The 20,334-nt window shown below is 35.6% G+C and overlaps 1 protein-coding gene across 1 annotated transcript in view; it reads right to left on the bottom strand.

Moving 5' to 3' along the window:
• LOC148943354 (uncharacterized) overlaps positions 1-20,334 on the bottom strand; it is a 463,023-nt gene that overhangs the window by 36,575 nt on the left and 406,114 nt on the right. Inside the window, exon 15 of the mRNA XM_089101108.1 lies at positions 1,680-2,410. Within this exon, the coding sequence (XP_088957234.1) occupies positions 1,680-2,410 (731 nt within the window). The remainder of the gene's footprint in view (positions 1-1,679; positions 2,411-20,334) is intronic.

Raw genomic sequence — 20,334 nt, 5'->3', positions numbered from 1 at the left:
TTGCATCTGTTGCGTTGCTGCTGCCCAAGAAGCAGCCTGAGAAAAATCGCGCTTCATTGTCGATTAGATTCCCTTAGGTAGCTAGCGAGTGAGAAAGATCCCACCGAAACCACTGACATAAACAAGATATCCAGCGATGGGTCATTTTGAAGAAGGTGCGAATCCAGAAGTAAGCTGTTCTTAGTGATATATTTATGCGGGGCACTCCATTTTTTTTTGTTTACTATTTCTGTAGGTAAGTACAAATGATAAAAGATTATTTTCTAAGAAATTTTATATAATAATGAGATATAGCAATATGATAGGATCTAGAAATCTTTTTTTGGGCCCCCGGGGGCGAGTGCTCTGAGCCACTCCTGCTTTAACGTAACTTTCAAATAGTCCAGGCGTTCCTGTCTGGCGTGTTACCTTTTTCAGGATGCGTAGAACACTTATTTCCAATTGAAAGTTGATGTTATTTGGAACTACTGCTGAAAACAACGAAAAAAAAAACAAACGAACTAGTAGAAACCCTGCAAATTTCGTAAATACATTGTTATCCTAATTCATCAATACACCAATTTGAATAAATTTTAGGATAACCGCGAAAAAAAGGCTGGTCAGAAAGTTACTTGCTATTAAAAAAGTAAAGGAGGAAATGAAATGGTTTTATAGGAAAAGCTGACAGGTCCTTGACATAGCCCTAAGGTCAAATTTGAGCCCTTCTCACGACAATGCACCAGCTTATTGATTCTTTCTTCATAGCATTCGCTATTTGAAACTCTTATTACTTTATTTTTGGCGTAGAAAAAGGAGAGAAGGGTTGACATAATTTTTTTTCGTGGCTAGATACTCCCCTCTCAATAAGCATCTAGATGGGCCACTAGCACCTTTCTTCTCTCTGTGTAGAAACATAAAGCAGTCTATCAAATATGGGCATCGAGGTTCTGGTAGCAAACTTTCATGCAGAGGGTATTGTTATACTGTCGTAGCGTTATGGCAAGTGTCTCAATTTCAGTATTTTTATCAATTTCAGCGGAATCAAGTTACTTTGAATTGTGTTTTAAGAGTTTGGCTTACATGTGAAAATAATAAAAAAAAATTAATTCTGTCTTTTTTATTATTCCAATACGCAAGTTACTTTCTGAACAAGCATTGTAATTCCTTTGGTACATATTGTTAGTAATAAAAACTGGCGATTTTCTAAAAATGATGATGTTTTCTTCTTAAAGAATACGTAGGCACTCCCACATTTTATTAAGTAAAACTCCCATTAATTCGCCCAGTCGATGAAGTCAATATATTACTTCCGGAGATTCATTCGTTTCTTTTCGAAAAATGTATTAAAAAGGTTGTTAGAATGTTCAGGATTGTATGATGCAAGAAGTTTCTTTATGCTTAAGTTTTTAAAATTCTCTATATTTAGGGAAAATTCATTTTTAAATGTGCTGTCAAAGCACTAACTCAAAATTTTACAAAGGTAATGTTAGCAGCAATACTAGTCATGCTCCCGTCGCCGTAAAGCGTGTTTAACCCGTTACTGTGAAACTGCATTGATTTCGGATGCTATCAACTCCATGGAATACATTGACCAACAAATAAGAAACAACAGAAAGAAATAAGAAAGAAATAACAAGAAAAAAACAAGAAACACGAAAGAAGAAATAAGAAATAAGAAAGAAATAAGACCAACACCTAACCTGCAGAAGACCCTAATTTTTCCTTTCATTTCCTCCACGATATTGTAATATTTCTTTCTCAAAATTCTTTCTCTGTTTAAATCTTCATACATCACTTTATTCAACTCGGCTGTTACTCTAGTTTCCTTCTCCAAATGTTGAATAGTCTTATTACAGTTTTGATGCTCTCTCTCAAACTGTCTCAAATTATCAACTTCACATCTCAGCTTTTTATTTTCCGCTCGTAACATATCAAAATCACTTTTGAGATCATTTAATTCTCCTATACTACGAAAGCTTTCTTTCTTACTAGAATCTAATGATGATTCTGTATCTTGTAATTTTCTTTCTAAAGAAATTATTTGCCGTCTCAGCATGCGCTCACTCGCTTCTGTTTCATTTTTCAAATTTTTTTCGAGTGTCCTAATTATTTCAAGATATTCAATTTCTTTTTGTTGCATCTCATTTAGTAAGTTTCTTAATTGCTTTACTTCAGGGTTTTCAACATTACTAATTTTATAAGTCCTTCTTCTATTTATTTTTGGGTCTTCTTCAATATCTATCACTTCCTCTTTTCTTGTAGCTTCAACAATTACAATTGGTTGTGTTTCAATTCGGTCACTACCTATTGGTTCAACACGAGTCGAGTCAACACTTGAATCGCTATTGACACTTTGCGTTCTTGAATGCGATTGGTCTTTTAAAATTTCAATTTGGGATCGAAGCTCCGTATTTTCCACTTCAATGAATCTCTGAAAAAACAGTAAAAAATAACAAATAAACGTTCAAATGGGAATAAGTCAATGTATTAAACACTGAAAACAGATACAAAAGTCTGGATATTTCGACCACATATATAGCGGTCGTAATCAGCAGAAAGACTAAAGTATTAAAATTGAAACTATTATATTTATACAGAACAAAATAATAGCTTCCTCTTCATTCACTAGATTTGTCTCTGAGAGTTCAAAAACCGGGTTCATCCAAAGTCTTAAATTTGAAATTTTTTTTTTGATATTGCCTAAATGTAAGTTGAATTTCTAATGAAGCGGGCAAAATCTTCTTCTTTTAATTGCAAAAGGAAAAAAAAGTAAAGAATATGTTAATTAACTTATTGCTATTCGCACTATAGAGTTTTGAAAATTTTATATAATTCACTTATTTATCCTTACATTGTATACGGTTTTTCTGTGGGGGCTAGTAATTTTGTTGTAAATTTTAAACGGATACAAATTGTGCAGAATAAAGCGCTGCGCCTGCTCGGTGATTTTGAAAAATGTGAACGTACAATGGATTGTTATTTTAATATTTGAAATGTTGGGCAGTTGAGGGATTATCAGACCGTTATTTTCGTGTATCAGTGTTTAAATAAATTAGCACCTGATTATTTTTTTGATGTTTTATCATCGAATTTTGCGTACCATTCTTATGATACAAGGAATACAATGGACCTAGTACAAGAGAGACGACACACTGCTAGGTCTAGTTTTGTATTTAGGCATGTGGATGTTTCGGTATGGAACAGTCTCTGGAAAGTACTAGGATGGCTGAAAGTGTGCCCTCTTTTAAAAATAAGATTAAGAATTTCTTAATGAATAAGGATGGGTGAGGGGGGAGGGGCTGTATTCTGTCTTTTACCTTCTGTAAGTATCGGTTCGCGGTTCCCATGAGGTTTATTTTTTATTTATTTATTTGATTGCATTTTTTTTTCAATATATATGTAGTAAGTGAGCAAAATATTGATTTCTGCCACAAACAAATCTGTATAGATTTCCACGTGGTAGGTCTGTTTGATATAATTTTTTTTGTGAATATTGATTTTAAATAAAAACGAATTTCTCTCTTTCTTAACTCACCCATAAAGTGAAGTATCTCCTTGGACTCTCAGACTATCAGTAAAACTGCAAATTTTGTGTCCAACACAAGTTTTTTTTTAACCCACCGTTGAAATAACGATTATCAATAGAAAATAATACTTTTGCAAGATTAAAGATAATTTAATTATTTTCCGTTTAGATAAATAATAGAATGTAAACATTTAAAATATGTCAATCTACAAATGTCTCAACATCCGTCTATATTATCTCCAAACATATGTCAATCTCTAAATGTCTCAAAATCCTAGGAAATAAATATTCAACCGAATAATTTTTAGTTGACACAGCACGGCAATGGCCGCTTTTTTCGAAAGAAGCCACATTATAAAGCGAAAAGATCGCCGTATGAATTTTTAGAATAACCTTTTTTCGGATATCCCTCCAACAACTGATCCTAAGGCAAGAAAATGGAGATTAAAATCCTTCATATTAGTTTTAGGTTAATTTTCTGCCCCGTAAGTGATCTGTAATAGGATTCTTTTGGAGAGAGAGCAAGCTTCATTTGTGGTGACGGTTCGGTTATGCTACCGTAGCAAGTTGTTCATAAGTCCAAAATTAGCGGCATCAATTAACGAAAATTTAAAGGGAACGGGTATTTTTTTTGTTAAAAACTAAGATAAAAAAAGGTATTCTTCAAAATATTGAGGAGGAGGAGCGGCATAAACTAGTTCAGTTCAAACTAGGCATTCATTCAGTGAACACTTCTTGCATCCTGTGAAAAAACCGATTTTTGGCTATATTGACAGTAGTAACAGTGGTAAAGGTCCTGGTCGTGATTGCGTAATATGCCTTACCAGGGGCCAGTGACCTATTACAATGAACCATGAATGGCTTGGCAGACATGTTTTCCATTTTGGAATTGATTTGTTGTTTGTCAATCCATTAAAGAAAGTTGTCGTTTAGTACATTATAATAACTTGTTTGGTCGTTTTTCTAAAAAAAACTTGCCATGATATAATTTACTCAATTAAAAAAAAAAACCCGATATAATGTCCATACACTGCATTCCAATTTTCATTATATTTTAAGACATTGTTTATAGTACACCATATATTTTTAACTTTTTAAAACAATGGATTTGTCAATTTTCAATGTTAGTACAATTTTCATTATTTTATTTCCCCCCCCCCACAAAAAAAAGTAAAGAAAAACGTTTTACTAGTAAATTCAAATTTGAGCGGGACTTAGCCCCCCCCTCCCCGCCAACAATACAGAATCTTAAATTTCACTGGCTCTTGCTATAAACGGGGTTTGTCTAATTCCGATGTCACGGCGGATGACTTTGGGAAAAAATTAGCGTGGGAGGGGGCCTAGTTGCCCTCCATTTTTTTTTGGCTTACTTAAAAAGGACATTAGAATTTTTAATTTCCGTTCGACTGGGTTTCTAGATAGGAGTTTTTAACTTCTATAGTCGGGTTCTCTGATGGTGTGTTTTTCATTAAAGTTCTATGAGTTTTAGAGGGTGTTTCTCCCTTTTTTTGAGAACATGGTAAATTTTTCTCAGGCGCGTCACTTTTGATCGGTGTAGCTAAAGTTGATGAGACTGAAATATTCTAAATAATAAGTAGTCGCTATTTACGATAAAGTTTTTTATTGTTTAAAAAAAAAATAAAAGCTTTGAGACAAGGTTAAACTTTATCGTAACGATTGAGGAGACGAGGAGGGGGGCACCCCCGGTCAAATTGGGACTCATTTATGTTCGTCTTAATGTCGCTCATTACTTTCAGTTTTAAAAAACTTTTTTCTTTTTTTTTATTTAATTTATTATGAATTTTTAGTTAATGCATCTTTTATTAGAATAAAAATTTTACTTTTATTTTGCTAAATGGATCTCTTTACAAATTAACTTACGTAACTAACTTCTATATTCCTGTATTTTTCTTCTGGCAAAAAATACAAAGTTGCAGATTTTTGCAGCTATGAGCTTGAAACCAATGTAATAGGGTTTTCTGATACGCTGAATCCGACGGTGTGATTTTCATTAGAATTCATTCAATCGTAGGGGGTGTTTCACCCCTCTTAAAAAAAAAAAAAAATCGGGTTAAATTTTTATAAGGCTCGTACCCTTTTACGATTAATAGTAAACTTAAAAAAATTTATATATATTTAGAATCAGCATTATAAACACATTCTTTTGATACATTTAATAACATATAAATTCAGTTTTTAAAAGTTTGGATTACTATTGAGCCGTGTCGCTTGTTTTTTTTTATTGTTTTTTTTTCTACTAAGGTTTTTTTATTAATTTTATGAGGGGGGAGGGTTCCCCCCTTAGTAAAAGACACACACATTAAGTTAAATGTCTAAATAAAATTTTGATTCACAGCCATCTGAATCACAAAGGCCATTTTTAATTAGAAAAGATAGCTCTTTTGAAAGCACTAAAAAAAAAAAATTGTTGTGTAAATAGTGAGGTATTGACTTGGGGGAGAACCCCCTCCCATACATAATAGTTTCTGTCCTTTTTATTTAGCAGTATGAAATTAATAATAGGAGCACCTTAATGAGTAATAAACAAGAGGATGAGGAGGGCAAAATTTGACCGCTTAAGCATTTATCCAACAAAATGGAAAAAGGGAAGTTGTTTTTTTCTTGCTAAATTTTGCCTTTTTTTTTCAATGAAGAGGATAATTTCAATAGCCCCCCTTCTTAAAAGAAAGAAAGATTGAGCGAAACTGTACTAATGCAAAACGCAAGAACAACAATTATCAAATATTCCGGTAGAATTACACACGAGCTGGACCACCCAGCGAGCACCCAACTTATAGTGACAGGGCCCTATAGCCCCAGTGTTAGCTCCACGCAAGCTGGAATGAAGATGAAACGGGAATGGAGTGTTTCTGATAATAGCTCAGATCAGCCTACTGAAGATCTTGAGCTTGACCCCATTAATGTTTTGCCATGGAGTTCAGATTTAGAAACCAAGTCAGACTTTTTAATTATATACATAATTTTTTCTACCCCTGTTTTCAAAAATAAGGTAAATTTTCTCAGGTGCTTTGATTTTGATGAGTAAAACTTGAATTCGTTTTTAAACTATTCTATAATATTTATATATCGTTTTCTTTCATTAACCAAATTAGCAACATATAAGGGAATGGTTATAACACTGAAATAGCTTATCATACATTTCTAAAAAACCTTACCTTGTAACTTCTCGCTTCTAACCTAGACGTTTTCTAATGCAATAATCCAATATTCCTTTAAACAAACTAACTATATGAAAACATACAATTCGCTATTTCACAGTTGACAATCATTCTTAAAGTGGCGTATGTTTTGCAGTATGCTTTTGTACGCATCCGGTGCTTATCAGATCTACCATCGCTACATCTGAATGTTAATCCGGTCGTTACCTATAATTTGAATTTTAAGTGGGATTCTTGTGACAGGATGTGTATTTCCGATAAGATATATTAACACATAGGAAGAGGGTTTAATAATCTTCAATTATGTCTTCACAGTGTTGTCAAGAAACATTATTTGGGGCGAACTCATTTCATTGAAAAATTTAGTGACATTTTAAAAGGTGTTTTTGAGACAGAGTTTGAGGCTATTCTATTTGAACAGTGTGAGGAAGTCAAATACCCCAACTTAACTGGGCATGAATCTTCATCACTTGAAGGAAGCCCTTGAGTTTCAAGGGTCCTTACAGAGGGGGGCTCTGAAAAGAACCATCCAGTATTTTAGTTACACTTTAACTGTTGATATGGATGGAGAAAAAAAAGTTCTTCTCTCTCTTTTACAACGATTTATTTAGTCTAGATCAACTATGTCCAGAACTTCAAACAAATCCGTTGCCAAAAGACAGAGGAAAACTTGGATTGTTGAGAGTTATATCACCAACCACCTACGTTTGGGATTCATGTCCATTAACTGAAGCTGAGGAGCAAATGTTCATACAGCACACCGCATCAGTTGAACAATGTTTAAATTTCATTGAGAGTTATATTGAAGAGAATCAAGCAGTCGAATTGGACCCATATTTTGCATTTTTATTCTAAAAATTTTGGAATAAAACCATTAGTTTTTTTTTATTATTCTCTTGTTCTAACTTACCCTTCTAAGAATAAGACTACATTTTCTTGACTAAAATAACCTGTATTTTTTGAACATGTTCAGTTACTATTATGAAGGACTTATGGAAATATAACTTTTTTTTTCTTCTTCTTTTAATTGCTCAGGTGTTGGTGGGACAAAGAATTTAAGAACGTTATAAAGTTTTTTAACTTTATAAGAATAACTGTTATTTTACATAAAAAATAAAAAAAAATTTTCTACAGATTAATGATATAGCACCAATACCGACACCATTGGGTGATGAAGCAAGTGTATCTACACGACTAATTTTGTCACCACCACCGGAGTTCAGGAATCAACCTACTCTAGTTCTAGAGGATCTGGAGTAGCAAAGGGGGTTCCTTAATGATGTGTCTGGGGAAATGGCTAGCCTAGATGACATAAGCTGTGATATTGACATGTTTGAGGATCCGGGGTGGACAGATAGTCTTATACATGAACATTTGGGTGATGCTACTAGTGCATCTGAACCGGGTCCTCATAATGAAATTCCATCACAGGACAATACAGGCTGGCTCGACCAATTGTCCCCAAACACCTTGGAATATGTACTAGGGGACCTCATGCCACATCCCCCCAATGTGATTGAACAGACTGGGAGTGGTGGTGGTGTTATTGACAATTCCCTGTCACTCCCCACCATTCCACTTAATGATATAGATAGTAGTAGTTATACAACAGCAACAGTACCCCCTCTTCCGTATTTTTTTCTGTCCAATTCTGCCTTGCATCACACATTACTCTACAGTACCAAATTTTGGTACCCATTGAACTCACTAGTATCGGAGGATATAATAACCCATCCTCTGGCCATTACACCTTCATATACTGATAAGACTCAAGCCATTCTTGAACAACAAATGGGGATGTGGGGAGTGGGGGTCAGTTTAAAAGCATCAATAGCACTAAAAATATTTGTTTTAAATGAAAGTGCAGGTGAGATGTATTCGAAATACTTGCACACAGAGATGTTGGCAATACACCCGCATTTCTCAAATTTGGGGGAAGTTTTTCTAAATTGGACAAATAGTATTCAAAGTAAGTGGGAAATTTATAAGGAGGGGGGTAGTGGATCTGTGGTTTTTTTTATTGAAAGTTTAAATGTTAATATATGTAGGTTTAAAAAGGATTTTATTGTAAGAGCGGGAGTGGGGAATATTGAATTAAAATATCATTCAGATTTAGAGGGGTGTAGGGGGATACAACGAATCTGTTTCGATACGAGGCTGCAGGGTTTCAAGTATGCATTTTTAATTGGAGAATACAGACCACTTAACAAAGCTGAATCCTAGAAGAAGTTCGATAACATGGCAGTTAATGGTAGGGAGAGTTCAAAGTTCCCCAAAGTAAATTTTAATTGTTTAAATGGTCAATATCCCGTGACACTCAAAGGAATTGATATTTTTGAGCTGGCTCATGCACATTTATAGGTTGGTCTCACGGTGTTACAGTCTGAAACAGAATTTTAGGAGGGTCAGTGTTCCGATAAGAAGGGGGCATTACTTCTAGTGCGGGCTCCTTCAATTGAATCAAGTAGAACACTGGGTGTGGCTTCTATACACCCCACCCATGGACTCCGATTCAATTGGTCACTTCAATCCAATTACGGACATTAGTAGGGTTCTAAGTGAGGGTAAAAACCGAAATGTATGCTATTACTGTCCAACGTGCCTCTCAAGATTTTGGACTGATTTAAAGTTAAAGCATCACATGAAACGCTGTAAACGTCATGAATACCAGGCTGCGGAAACAGTAAGTGGAGATAGGGCGAGCTTACGTTTTAAGAACTTTCAGAACACGCTCCTGCAGAGCGATAAGAACGCTTTGGACTGCGAGGCTAAGCTGACAGACGTGTGCGATCCGTCAAATTCAAATCGTGTTAAAATACAAGAAGCCATAGGGGTCTCTTACGCTCACGCGCAACAAGATTCCAATGATACCAGGAAAGTGTTGGATGAAGTGGACATATTGTGTGACGCTGAACACTTTATGTGCTTGGCCTTAGTCAGTCTAATCAAAACAGTAAACAGTGTAATTTCACACCTTCGTTAAACAAACTATCCGCTAATCCTATCACCAGATGACATAGTGGCCATTAAAAATCGTAAAATGTATTCGGTTTGCAAGGGAGAATTTGATGATGGTGTTGGGAATGGGGGGAGGAGGTTGGTGATCGACCATGATCATTTGTGGCAGGAAATTACATAGGGGGGGAATAACTTGAGAGGGGTAGCACATCATTCATGCAATTTAAACGATAGACATCAATACTTCGTACCTGTTTTTATACACAATTTGAATTACGACTTAAAGTTCATTCTTCAGGGGTTGGCCCGCATTGCCAAGTGTGGAGTTGTGGATGACGCATGGATAGATGGTTCTTTTTCATATAATATCATACCCAAATCATCGGAGAAGCTACTGCTGCTAGAATTCATGTGGAAAACACTTGACAAGGGTAACACGTGCCTGAATAAAATTTGTTTTGTAGACTCTTTCAGCTTCGTCCTCAAAACCCTAAATAAATTGATTAAGTTGCAGAAAAGTGTAAATTTTGATGGCTTCCCCCTCCTCACACAGCGCGGTCCCGATGATGAAATATATGATTTATTAACATTTAAGGGTATATATCCATATGATTATTACAACTCTGGCTCGAGGCTAGATGAGGTGTCACTACCACTCATTGAAGTTTTTTACAATTTTCTTACTGAGAGTGAGTGCACCACTAGCGACTACGAATTTACTAAGAGGGTGTGGGTAAAGGGCGGGTGTAAAAATGGGTGGGATTATTGTAAACTTTACTTGGCCAGTGACGTACTCACTCTTCTGGACATTTTTTGTAAAAATTCGGATGAAATATAAGTGGACTTTGGGTTGAATTTAGTTTATTATTTTTCCGCTCCCCATTTGGTGATGTAACTGATAATTAGAAACAGAAATGAAGAAATCTGTCTGATTGTCGTAGTGGATCAGAATCTTTATGTTGAGACATCATTGAGGGTGGTGGATGTTTTTCACGAGGATTGTATCAAGAAAACTGATCCGAGCGGACAGCACACTGATAAAAAGTTGGAGGCTGTTTCTTTGTATATGACTTCTCTTGACCCATTGGCAAGATCTCACTACTGTTTACCATGTTGCAAATATAAGTGGCTTGACAATCCCTTATCTTTGAAGGTCCCAGACAGTGCCAGTGTTGAAGAAACCGTAACACAAGGATGTTTTTTTGAAATTGATGATGAACTACCCATGGAAATCCATTACTCTGCAAAACAATTAGTTTTTCCGTGAATAAATAGACCGTTGGGTAAGGACTCTCTGAGCCCCTACAATTTATCTTTAGTAGCGGACGGGAGTATGCACAGGGTACCTTTAGAACAAAAACTAACTGACAACCTCAACCCGAAACAGAATATGGTTGTTCATCACGTGCAATTGAAATGGATGGTGTACAATGGTTTCAAAGGCACAAAGATTCATAGAGCCCTCCAATTTGATCAAAAACCTTCATAAAAACGTTTATTAAAGACTTTGTGACTAAGCGTTCACTAGCGAAAACGAAGGTTGAGAAAAGAAATCTATAGACTCATTTGAACTCAGCTTTTGATAAAATGAGCAAGCGTGTACGACTCAGAAGTCGATGTGACATTGTAACCAACCCCAAAGATTGTGCTCGAATCATTGCGGATCTAAACTTATAATCGTTCACAATCATAGACTCCAATATGGTGCTCCTACATCGCAAGAAAAGAAACATTGTATTAAATAAAAATATTGCAGGCGGAAGTGCAATAACTGAAATATCCAAGAAACTCATGTTGTCATTTTATTATAATATGTGCAAGGTACAGTGGCCAAGTGAGGGACAAGTTCAAGTTTCCTATGGGGACACTGATTCACTCCTGTTAAAAGTCAAAACTGAAAATTTTTTGAATGATTTGGAAAATGGCGAGTACATTAGCTCACGAATGGCCTACACTAACTGGCACGAATCCCTCTACCCAGAGCTAGTGAAATGTCATGCCCCAAATCAATTATTAATATTAAAATCACAAACGCGCAGCAATACGATATACAATGGTGTGTTTCCTGGACTAAAAGTATACTCTGTGGAAAATCACGGCAAGTATATCAAACAAAATTGCAGTGGGGTACCCACATGCTTTGTAAAAATAATTTCGACATGAGTGTATATAGGAACTGTGTGGAACATACTTTAGTGCAGAGGGCAAAAGTCAAGGCGATTCGCTCTTTACAATTTAAAAACTACACAGTTAGAGTTGGGAAAATCGCCATGTCTGCCATATCGGACAAAGTCTATGTACTTGAGGTTGGTTTGAAGGTACTACCACACGGTATTTATTTAATTTCATACCGAGTTGAATGTAGATAGAAGAGAAAACAGCTCGGTCTATAAAAATTAACTTAAATTCACTAAAAAAAAAAGTATAAATTGGGTGGGAGGGATTTTTTGGGTAATTAGGTTTTTTTTTAAAAAATTCTTTTTTTTTCTTTATCACAATCAATTTTCAATGTGTTTGCAAGGCATAGCAATTTCCAGTATTTGAGGTCAGCCCCGGCCCGGCCCGGCGGCAGCGGGCCCCCGGCACCCGACTCGTCCCGGCCCGCCCCCGGGTGCCGCAGCGGCCGCCCCCGGGGGGAGGGGGGACCCCAAACTTTAAAAATTTGGAAATAGAAGTGTCTGATATTATTTCACAAGTGTGCACATTAGTCCAATAAATGTTGTACTTTTTTTAAAAAAAAAAAGAAAAAAGTGTATTTATTTAAGTGTTCATTTTTTTTCTAGTGGTTATGTAAATGTTGTATTTTTTTTATTATAAATAAATTTAAAAAATAAATTATATTTTTTTTATTCATGTTTAATTTGCCTTTTTCAATGTAGTATTTTTTAAAAAGTATTGTTACTTTTTTTTATGTATATAATAAAAAAAAATATTATTCTTCTTCTTCTTCTAATTATTATTCTTGAACGGATTAGTAGTAGTAGTAGGGAAATTATTTAGTCATTAGACAGCCATAGTCTACAGTTAGTTGTCCAGGTGAACTGTTGAAGGGAACATGTATCAATTTAAAACACCATTCAGATCGCTTCTGTGGGGGCCGTCAATGTCGGGCAAAACAACACTATTAACTAAAATAATTAAAATTTGCAATAAAATGTTTGTGGAAAGCCGAAAACAATCTTCTATTGTTACAGTATTTTGTAGGAGTCATATGATAAAATAAAAACAATTGCTGCCACGACGGGGCTGGTGCAGATACAATTCATACAGGGACTTGATGTTTTCAGCATTATTGAACCAAACTCTTGGTTGATCATTTACGATCTGGCTGAATCTATTGAACAATGGTCCCAGGAAATGCTACAACTGTTCACTGTTCACTCTCATCATGAACAGATTTCCGTTACTCTGGTTCTACACAATCTCTTTCATCAGAGCAAATGAATGCAAACACTTGCATTGAACTGCACCTACTATATCATCTACAGAGTTCTTCGTGATTCTAGCTCGCTAATAACTCTCAATAAACAAATCTATCCAGGCACCCCCAAATTTCTGCTCTCAGAATATAATCAGGCAACTTATAAACCCAACTGCTACATCTTTTTGGATCTTAATCAAGATACTTCGAAGGATCTGCGTGTAGTCAAAAATAACTTTGACAATGAAATTACAATAAATTTCCCCTTGAACCCTAAAACTAACTATTATTCGCTATCATTACACTTAAGGAGCTAAATGGAAATATAAATTTGTTTTCAGTTCTAAGCAGTTTAAAATCTCTGCTCAGGAGAGCAACACTCATATATGGTATTGACAACAAGTTCCGTAATCAAATATCCGAAGTTTGCTTACACCTGATCAAAGGTACTGCTCAACAGCAATAATTATTTCAGTAGCAGGTAAAGCAATATTGTTCCAGTGTTCTTACAGGGGTCTATAAAAGGAAAGTAAATAATTACAAAAGGAAACAACTTCTGCAGGCGGATGGTAGCCTTTTCACATTTTTACTGCCAGTATTGGTAGGTCTTGGAGACTTTTTTTTCAAGACAGAGAAATAATTGAAAACTCGTCTAAATGAAATCTAGAACAACTCGCTCTCTCCCCCGTTGGACCCTTTGAGAACAAACGGAGTAAACTTCTTGACAATAAGAATAATGAGGATGATAAAAAACTGCTTTACTTCAAGATGCACTTTGCAGAGTGGACAAACACAAGTCCTATCTCTCGAAGCCCACTGCTGCTGCTGCTGACCCCAAAAGAAATCATCTTTTCAGCATTCTGCTTCTGTAAGAAAATTAAATAAGTAGTATTTGTAGTAATTTTTAACGAAATTTGTAAATCTAAGGCCCCAAAAATATAGTGAAAAAAGAACACGACTCCTAGCTTATGTCATCTAAAGTGGTCAAGATGACGCACAAATTGAGAGCAATGAGACAGGGATTATAATTTAGGGCAAGAGCTATAATATACTTTATTTAATATATGATATTTATACAAATTTTAAAAGACTATTATAATTTGACACTCTTCTATAAAACTTTCTAAATACATTAAAATTCTTCAAAAATCTTATTGGAAATAGACAAATTCTAAAAAAATTAAATGAACATGCATCATCGTCATCACCAACATCAACAAGAACATTGACACAATTAAAAAATTACATTGAAGAAGACGATTTCAAATCAATTTTGGAAAAAATTAGCCTCCACTGATAGCTAGACAAAGGCAAAGACATGTCCAGTCAACGTCACCACCACCACCCCCACCAACAGCCCGTGTAAAAACCGGTAGCGGACGTTAAACAACATGCTTACGTTCAAAATGGTTGAAGTTTTGAAAGTTGTTTATGAAAATATTGGTGGTGAAGGGAGTTTAATTTTCCCTACCACCCTTTTCAAAGTCGCTGGTGTTCATACTAAAAGTGTACAGGACTATCTACAAATTAAATCAAGTTACACACTACATAGAAATCATAGACTTTGTGCCAAGCAATATCGAAAAACTAAAGCCTTTTACCCATTGCATATAATGCAAGCAGATCTCCTGACTCTAGATGAGCTTCAAGGACGTCACAAGACCCTGTATAGATACATTCTACTCGCAATCAGTGTTTATAGTCGCTATGCATGTACAATTCCAGTGGATATAAAGAAAGGTTTTGAATTTGCTCATGTCATTGAAAATATTCTCCAAAAGGATTCGTATAAAAAAATTCAAACCGATCACAGTAATGAATTTGTTAATCCCCATATTGCAAAAGTACTAAAGAAATATAGTACACTGCTCTATCATAGCCACAGTCCTATAAAGGCTGCATTGGCCGAACTATTGATAAGAACTATTCGACTTTTAATTGCAAGATATTGTACATTAAAAAATATATCGGCTTTTATTCGAGATCTTTGTACAATCATATTTATTTATAATCAACGACCTTATCAATCGTTGTAAAACTGTAGGCCAAAGGACCTTCATTAGTAGGATCGCGAGCAAATTGACACCTTTCTTAAACAGTATTGCACTAAATCGTTGGCTGTGCAGAAGATGAAAAATAAATTCAATGTTTGTGATACCGTTTAAATTAATAGAACAACTAATATTTTTGGAAAGGGGAGTTACTTGTGGTCCACAGAACTTTTTAAGGTGTCAAAAATACTAGACCCTAAACCCATAACTTACCGCCGGTGCGATACCAGAGATCAGGAGATTTTTGGTGTGTCTTATGACTATGAGTTGCAAAAAGTTCAAAATGCCATTGAAATCTATAAAAATGAAAAGATATTAAAGAGACGTACTAATAAAGATAAGAAACAGTAACTTGATCGGTGTCTAGGATACAACTCTGATTTTTATTCTTGGAATCGGTTTTGAAGATATTGACAATGCTCCATGATTTCTATGTTAATTTCATATCCAACGTTTCCGATCCGCTCTGCAACGACTTGAATACGACAAGTGATTTTTGGACAAAACTCTCCCCTGCCATAAAATTTGACGGTGCATATGAAGTGGCTCTTGTCGACTGTATTCTCAAAAATAACTTTGACATTCTTAGAAAGGATCGTGTGTATAATATAAAAAATATTCCGCTTGACCTGAATACAAAAGTGCTGGGCTAGGTCGCCTATGGATGAGTCGAAGCAATGAAACCTAGTGACTTTTGACGTACTAAATTGAAATGCATTTAATATTATAATAGGAGGGATTTGTGTTGTACAAACAATAGAAAAATCTAATATCGCACGAATGGTACATTCCCTTTTAATTATTCATTGGAACAAGATAGGATTTACATTACTTCACCTGTTGACACTGAAACAATTACTCTCGATCATAATTTGAGAGATGTTTTTGGCTTTAGACAGAATGTGATCAATGGGAAAAATGCTGGCACCCTTTATGGGATGGATCAAATTATTTTTGCTGATTATCCACCTGGGTATGCCTCGGACTCCTGCATATTTCTCAATGCATCCTTAGTGGAAACGTCGAGAGTCGGTAATTCAAATGTCCCCCTCCTACGTGTTCTTGAACGAAAAACATCTCATGAACTTGTTCATCACTATAATATAAAGCATCTTAAGTATGTTCCTGTAAACACTTCGTATTTGGAACTCTGTCAGTTAACGCTAAGAAGTGAATTGGGTGATCCTCTAGCAATACCAAAAGGCTTAGCAGTAATTACATGTCATTATTGACCCATTGTCAACGACGGCACAGTCAACTAAAATGAACAATAGGAGAATTACATTTGTCCGCCCCGATATCGACTGTTATCTCGGTGCTTTGAGTCCACGTCAAATAGGCAATGGATTGGACTACTACAAGGGTCGTACTACAATGTCTGGCTATGGTCTTGGTAGCTGGTTTACTAGGCTATATTGTTGTGTACTACCCCTTGCCAGAAAATATCTTGTGCCTGCTGCATCAAATTTCGCTGCCTCCACACTACAGGACTAGGGGCCGGGCAAGAATTTCAAGGAGAGTGTTAAGGAAAATATTAGATCTTCAGTAAGATCCGTTGGTGAGCAACTAAAATCTCGAAAAAACGGGGAGGGATTGAAAAGGATGCGTTCACGTCATTCACTCATCAGTCTTCACCCAGGCGGGAAGCAAAGGACATCAACAAGGACTTTGAGGAATAAAACAAGGAAGCCCGATAAGCAGAAGAAGAAAAAGAAAAAGACTGTTAGATCAAAGAAAAATTTCTTCTCTTTAGATGACTTATCTCACCCACAAGGAATCATATCCATCAAATAGCTCCTCTTTGAATTTAGTTAATGCTGAAAATGTTCATGTCCGTGTCAAGTATGGCTACTATGATCAGTTTCACCCCCAACAACCCCTCTCGGAAAATATACACTTTCAAATATTTTCCAATGAAGACTATTTCATTGATTTGTCGTAAACATTTATTGATTTAAATGTTGTGGTGAAGAAAAAGTCAGATAATACAACTCCAAATGCCGGCGATGGTCTCTCCTATGAAAACTGTATTCTATACAACCTATTCAAACAAATTAATGTATTTATTAATGGAACATAGGTGAGCACTAGCAATAATTTATCAAACTATGCAAGCTATATACAATTTATGATGATGACACCAAAGGCTTACAAGGAGTTGAGAGGACAATCATGGGGCTATAAATATCAACCAGGTGTTGATAGTGACGGTGATTTGACTACAGAAGTCACCCATGAATAACATTTATCTGTAAATTTAAACCATGAGATATTCAACTTATCTAAATGTTTAACCCAAAATGTCCAGACCTATATAATATTATATCTGTCACCAACGAATTTAATTTTGAGATAAACACTTCCTGCAGCACCCGATGCAAATGTTATTATCACATCGGCAATTCTCCACGTTCGAAAACAACAGGTTATGAGCTCTGTTGGATTGACATTGGTAAATCTAAGAGCCAAGGGCAATATAATTAAACTTGTTGTTCCTCCTAAGATCACTAATCTACGTCAGATTGCCACCAGCTCTCGTAGCTACAGAGATTCATCATTTATCACTGGAGAAATCACAACGAAATTAGCTTTGGCATTTGTGAATAGTGGAAGTGCCATTGTATCCTGGACTGAATCCCCCACTGATTTTAATTTTTTTGGTCTATCTAGCCTTGTGTGCAAAGTGAATGGTATTCCACTGTACACTCTATCATTTGACAAAAAATCTTATAGAACTCTCTAAGAATGGACTATGCCAGCTTTAGGTCATGATTCTCAATCTGGTGAAAACGGATGCACTAATAAAAAGTTTTCAAAAAATCACGGGGTGATTGTACTGGACTTTCCATGTGTACCAGACGGGGCCATAGCCCGAAATAGATCTTTGCGTTCATAGCGTGTATTGGTCGATGACCTGGTTAAGAGCCTTACGCTAGTATCTCAAATCCAAGTCGAAACCTATTGGGAAATCACGCCCGACGGTATGGACTTGATAAACATTGCACCATGAACCCCAATCAAGGCTTCAGTAGCAATAGAGTGGATCTATACTGTTCCAAGATCTATTCCTAGGGTCTACATTTCGTGCTTAGTGAACAAATTTAAAGTGTTAACAACATCTTGATTATTGCTAATAGTAGTCCGTCGACTTTGAAGACCGGTCATTGGCTAAACATCTTTCAAACAGCGAAGAATATTGAATTTTTTGACCCTCTTGGTCTATCCTATAAATTCTACACTCCATACATCAGCAACTTTATTGAAAGCAGGGGGAAAACCATTATTCAAAATCAACGAAGAGTACAGGATTTAGCGACTAAGACATTTGGCTTTCATGCACCACTCTTTTTCATGTTCAGTTGTCGTGGCTAAACCTACAACCAGTTTCTTAACAGCTACGTTATCCTATCTCGATTGAACGAATTTCTAGTGGAAAATATAATTCCAAGTTTATTTAATATTGATTTTATTGCCCTGCTAATAAACGGTTCTAAAAATGTTTGTAAAATTGTTTATTAATACAAAAAATTATATACATCATAAAATGATTTTTCTGCTCTTTAGATTTCATCCACTACTAGATATTTGTCGACAACAACTAGTGCAGGTAGATTATCTGAATTCAGAGTGTACTGATCCTGATGTAGTACAGTGTCAGGGTCACATTTTCTACAGAAGAAAGTGACTTCACTCTTGTCATATCTCTTTGTATAGTCAATAATACTATTCTCATTCATTTTATAGAATTCACCTTTTTCAATTTGCTTATTTGAAGCAATTTCAAGAATAATGTCCTCAAGTGTCGAATCACATTCCGTCACAGCCAAATAAAACTCAGTGATCTTGTAATCATAACACCCATTGTCTTCACAACAATGACGAAGAAACCATATTCTTTTGTTGTTCCAACAGTTGAATCGTTGACCCAGCTCCTCCTCCCAGAATAATCTAAAACCATGACGCTACCAATCTCGTAGCAATAAACTAAAGTCACGGTTAGGATTCTTTCCAATCATACCGGGATATGTATTCTCCCACTGATTACATTTATCATAATGGCAATTGGAGCATAGGTGGCCTCTAGGATGAGAGTCACACACCTCCTGAAGACATGAATTACAGCCTTTATTTTGTACAGCATATCCTCTATGCAAATTACACGGGTTGCCTAATCTACACTTTTCATCATACTCCTCAATCATTGTGCAATTCTCCCATGATGATGTCCAGCTGCCCAGTGTGTACATACATAACGGACATGTATGGAAAATTTTGGCATGTGTTAACACTGAAACTAACTGCCACAATAAAACTGCCCTCAAAACAACAATAATTGTCTGCTATAGAAAGAGAGGGTTAAATCCTCCATGGGCTCCCTCTTCTGTGTGAAAAAGTCTCAAGTTTCTAATAAAATGTTGATAGGCACACACAAGCGATTATCTCGCCATGATGCTGTGAATATAGCGAAGCATATTGTACTTACTGGTGGGCCACAACTTCGAATCCATTGACAATAGTCTAATGATGGAGAATCAGTTTTCAATATATCAACAAGCATTCCCCGAGAAAATATCTTCCTTTGAATAGACAACTCTAGAAAATCAACATCTAGAATCAAACGTTTTTCCATAAGAACTAGATTCCTCATGATTCGCTCTTTCTCGAATCTATCCATTTTTTAGAGTCCTAACTCTCTCACAACCAACTTCAGACTAATCAGAATTTCTTTTTTACTCTAGAAAATATACGCTAGTCTAATATAGAAAGAAAGAAAAATATCATTGATTTAGAAACATTTTTATTGAACATAATTACAATAATAATAATATTCACTGATGCATTTTGTTCTCATCAATATATTTCGATAGGACATCTAATGCTGACCGAAGTTTATTTATATGGAGAATATTCACTTTCCCAGCAAAACATAGTTGCTCCTCCTGCTTAAACTTGCTTAATGATATCACGTATCTCGCATACATAATGTCCCATTCAAGACATAGTCCACAGCCAGCGGTTATTTCCACAGCTACATTGGGTACTCGTATATCGTTGCTGCCGCTGCTGTCGGTTCCATCATTAATCTCCAATAATGTAAATGCACCACTCATTTTTTTTTCACGATTAATATCCTCTCAAATAAAATATTCTCTCTCTCTGAATTCAATTCTCCTACTAATAAGAACTACAATGAAAATTATTCCTTACATCCGAATCCAT

The sequence above is a fragment of the Artemia sp. Qi Xiang Cuo genome, chromosome 15 (assembly GCF_049724085.1).
Source record: "Artemia sp. Qi Xiang Cuo chromosome 15, ASM4972408v1, whole genome shotgun sequence".
Taxonomy (NCBI): domain Eukaryota; kingdom Metazoa; phylum Arthropoda; class Branchiopoda; order Anostraca; family Artemiidae; genus Artemia; species Artemia sp. Qi Xiang Cuo.
This window is presented reverse-complemented; position numbering and strand designations above follow the sequence as displayed.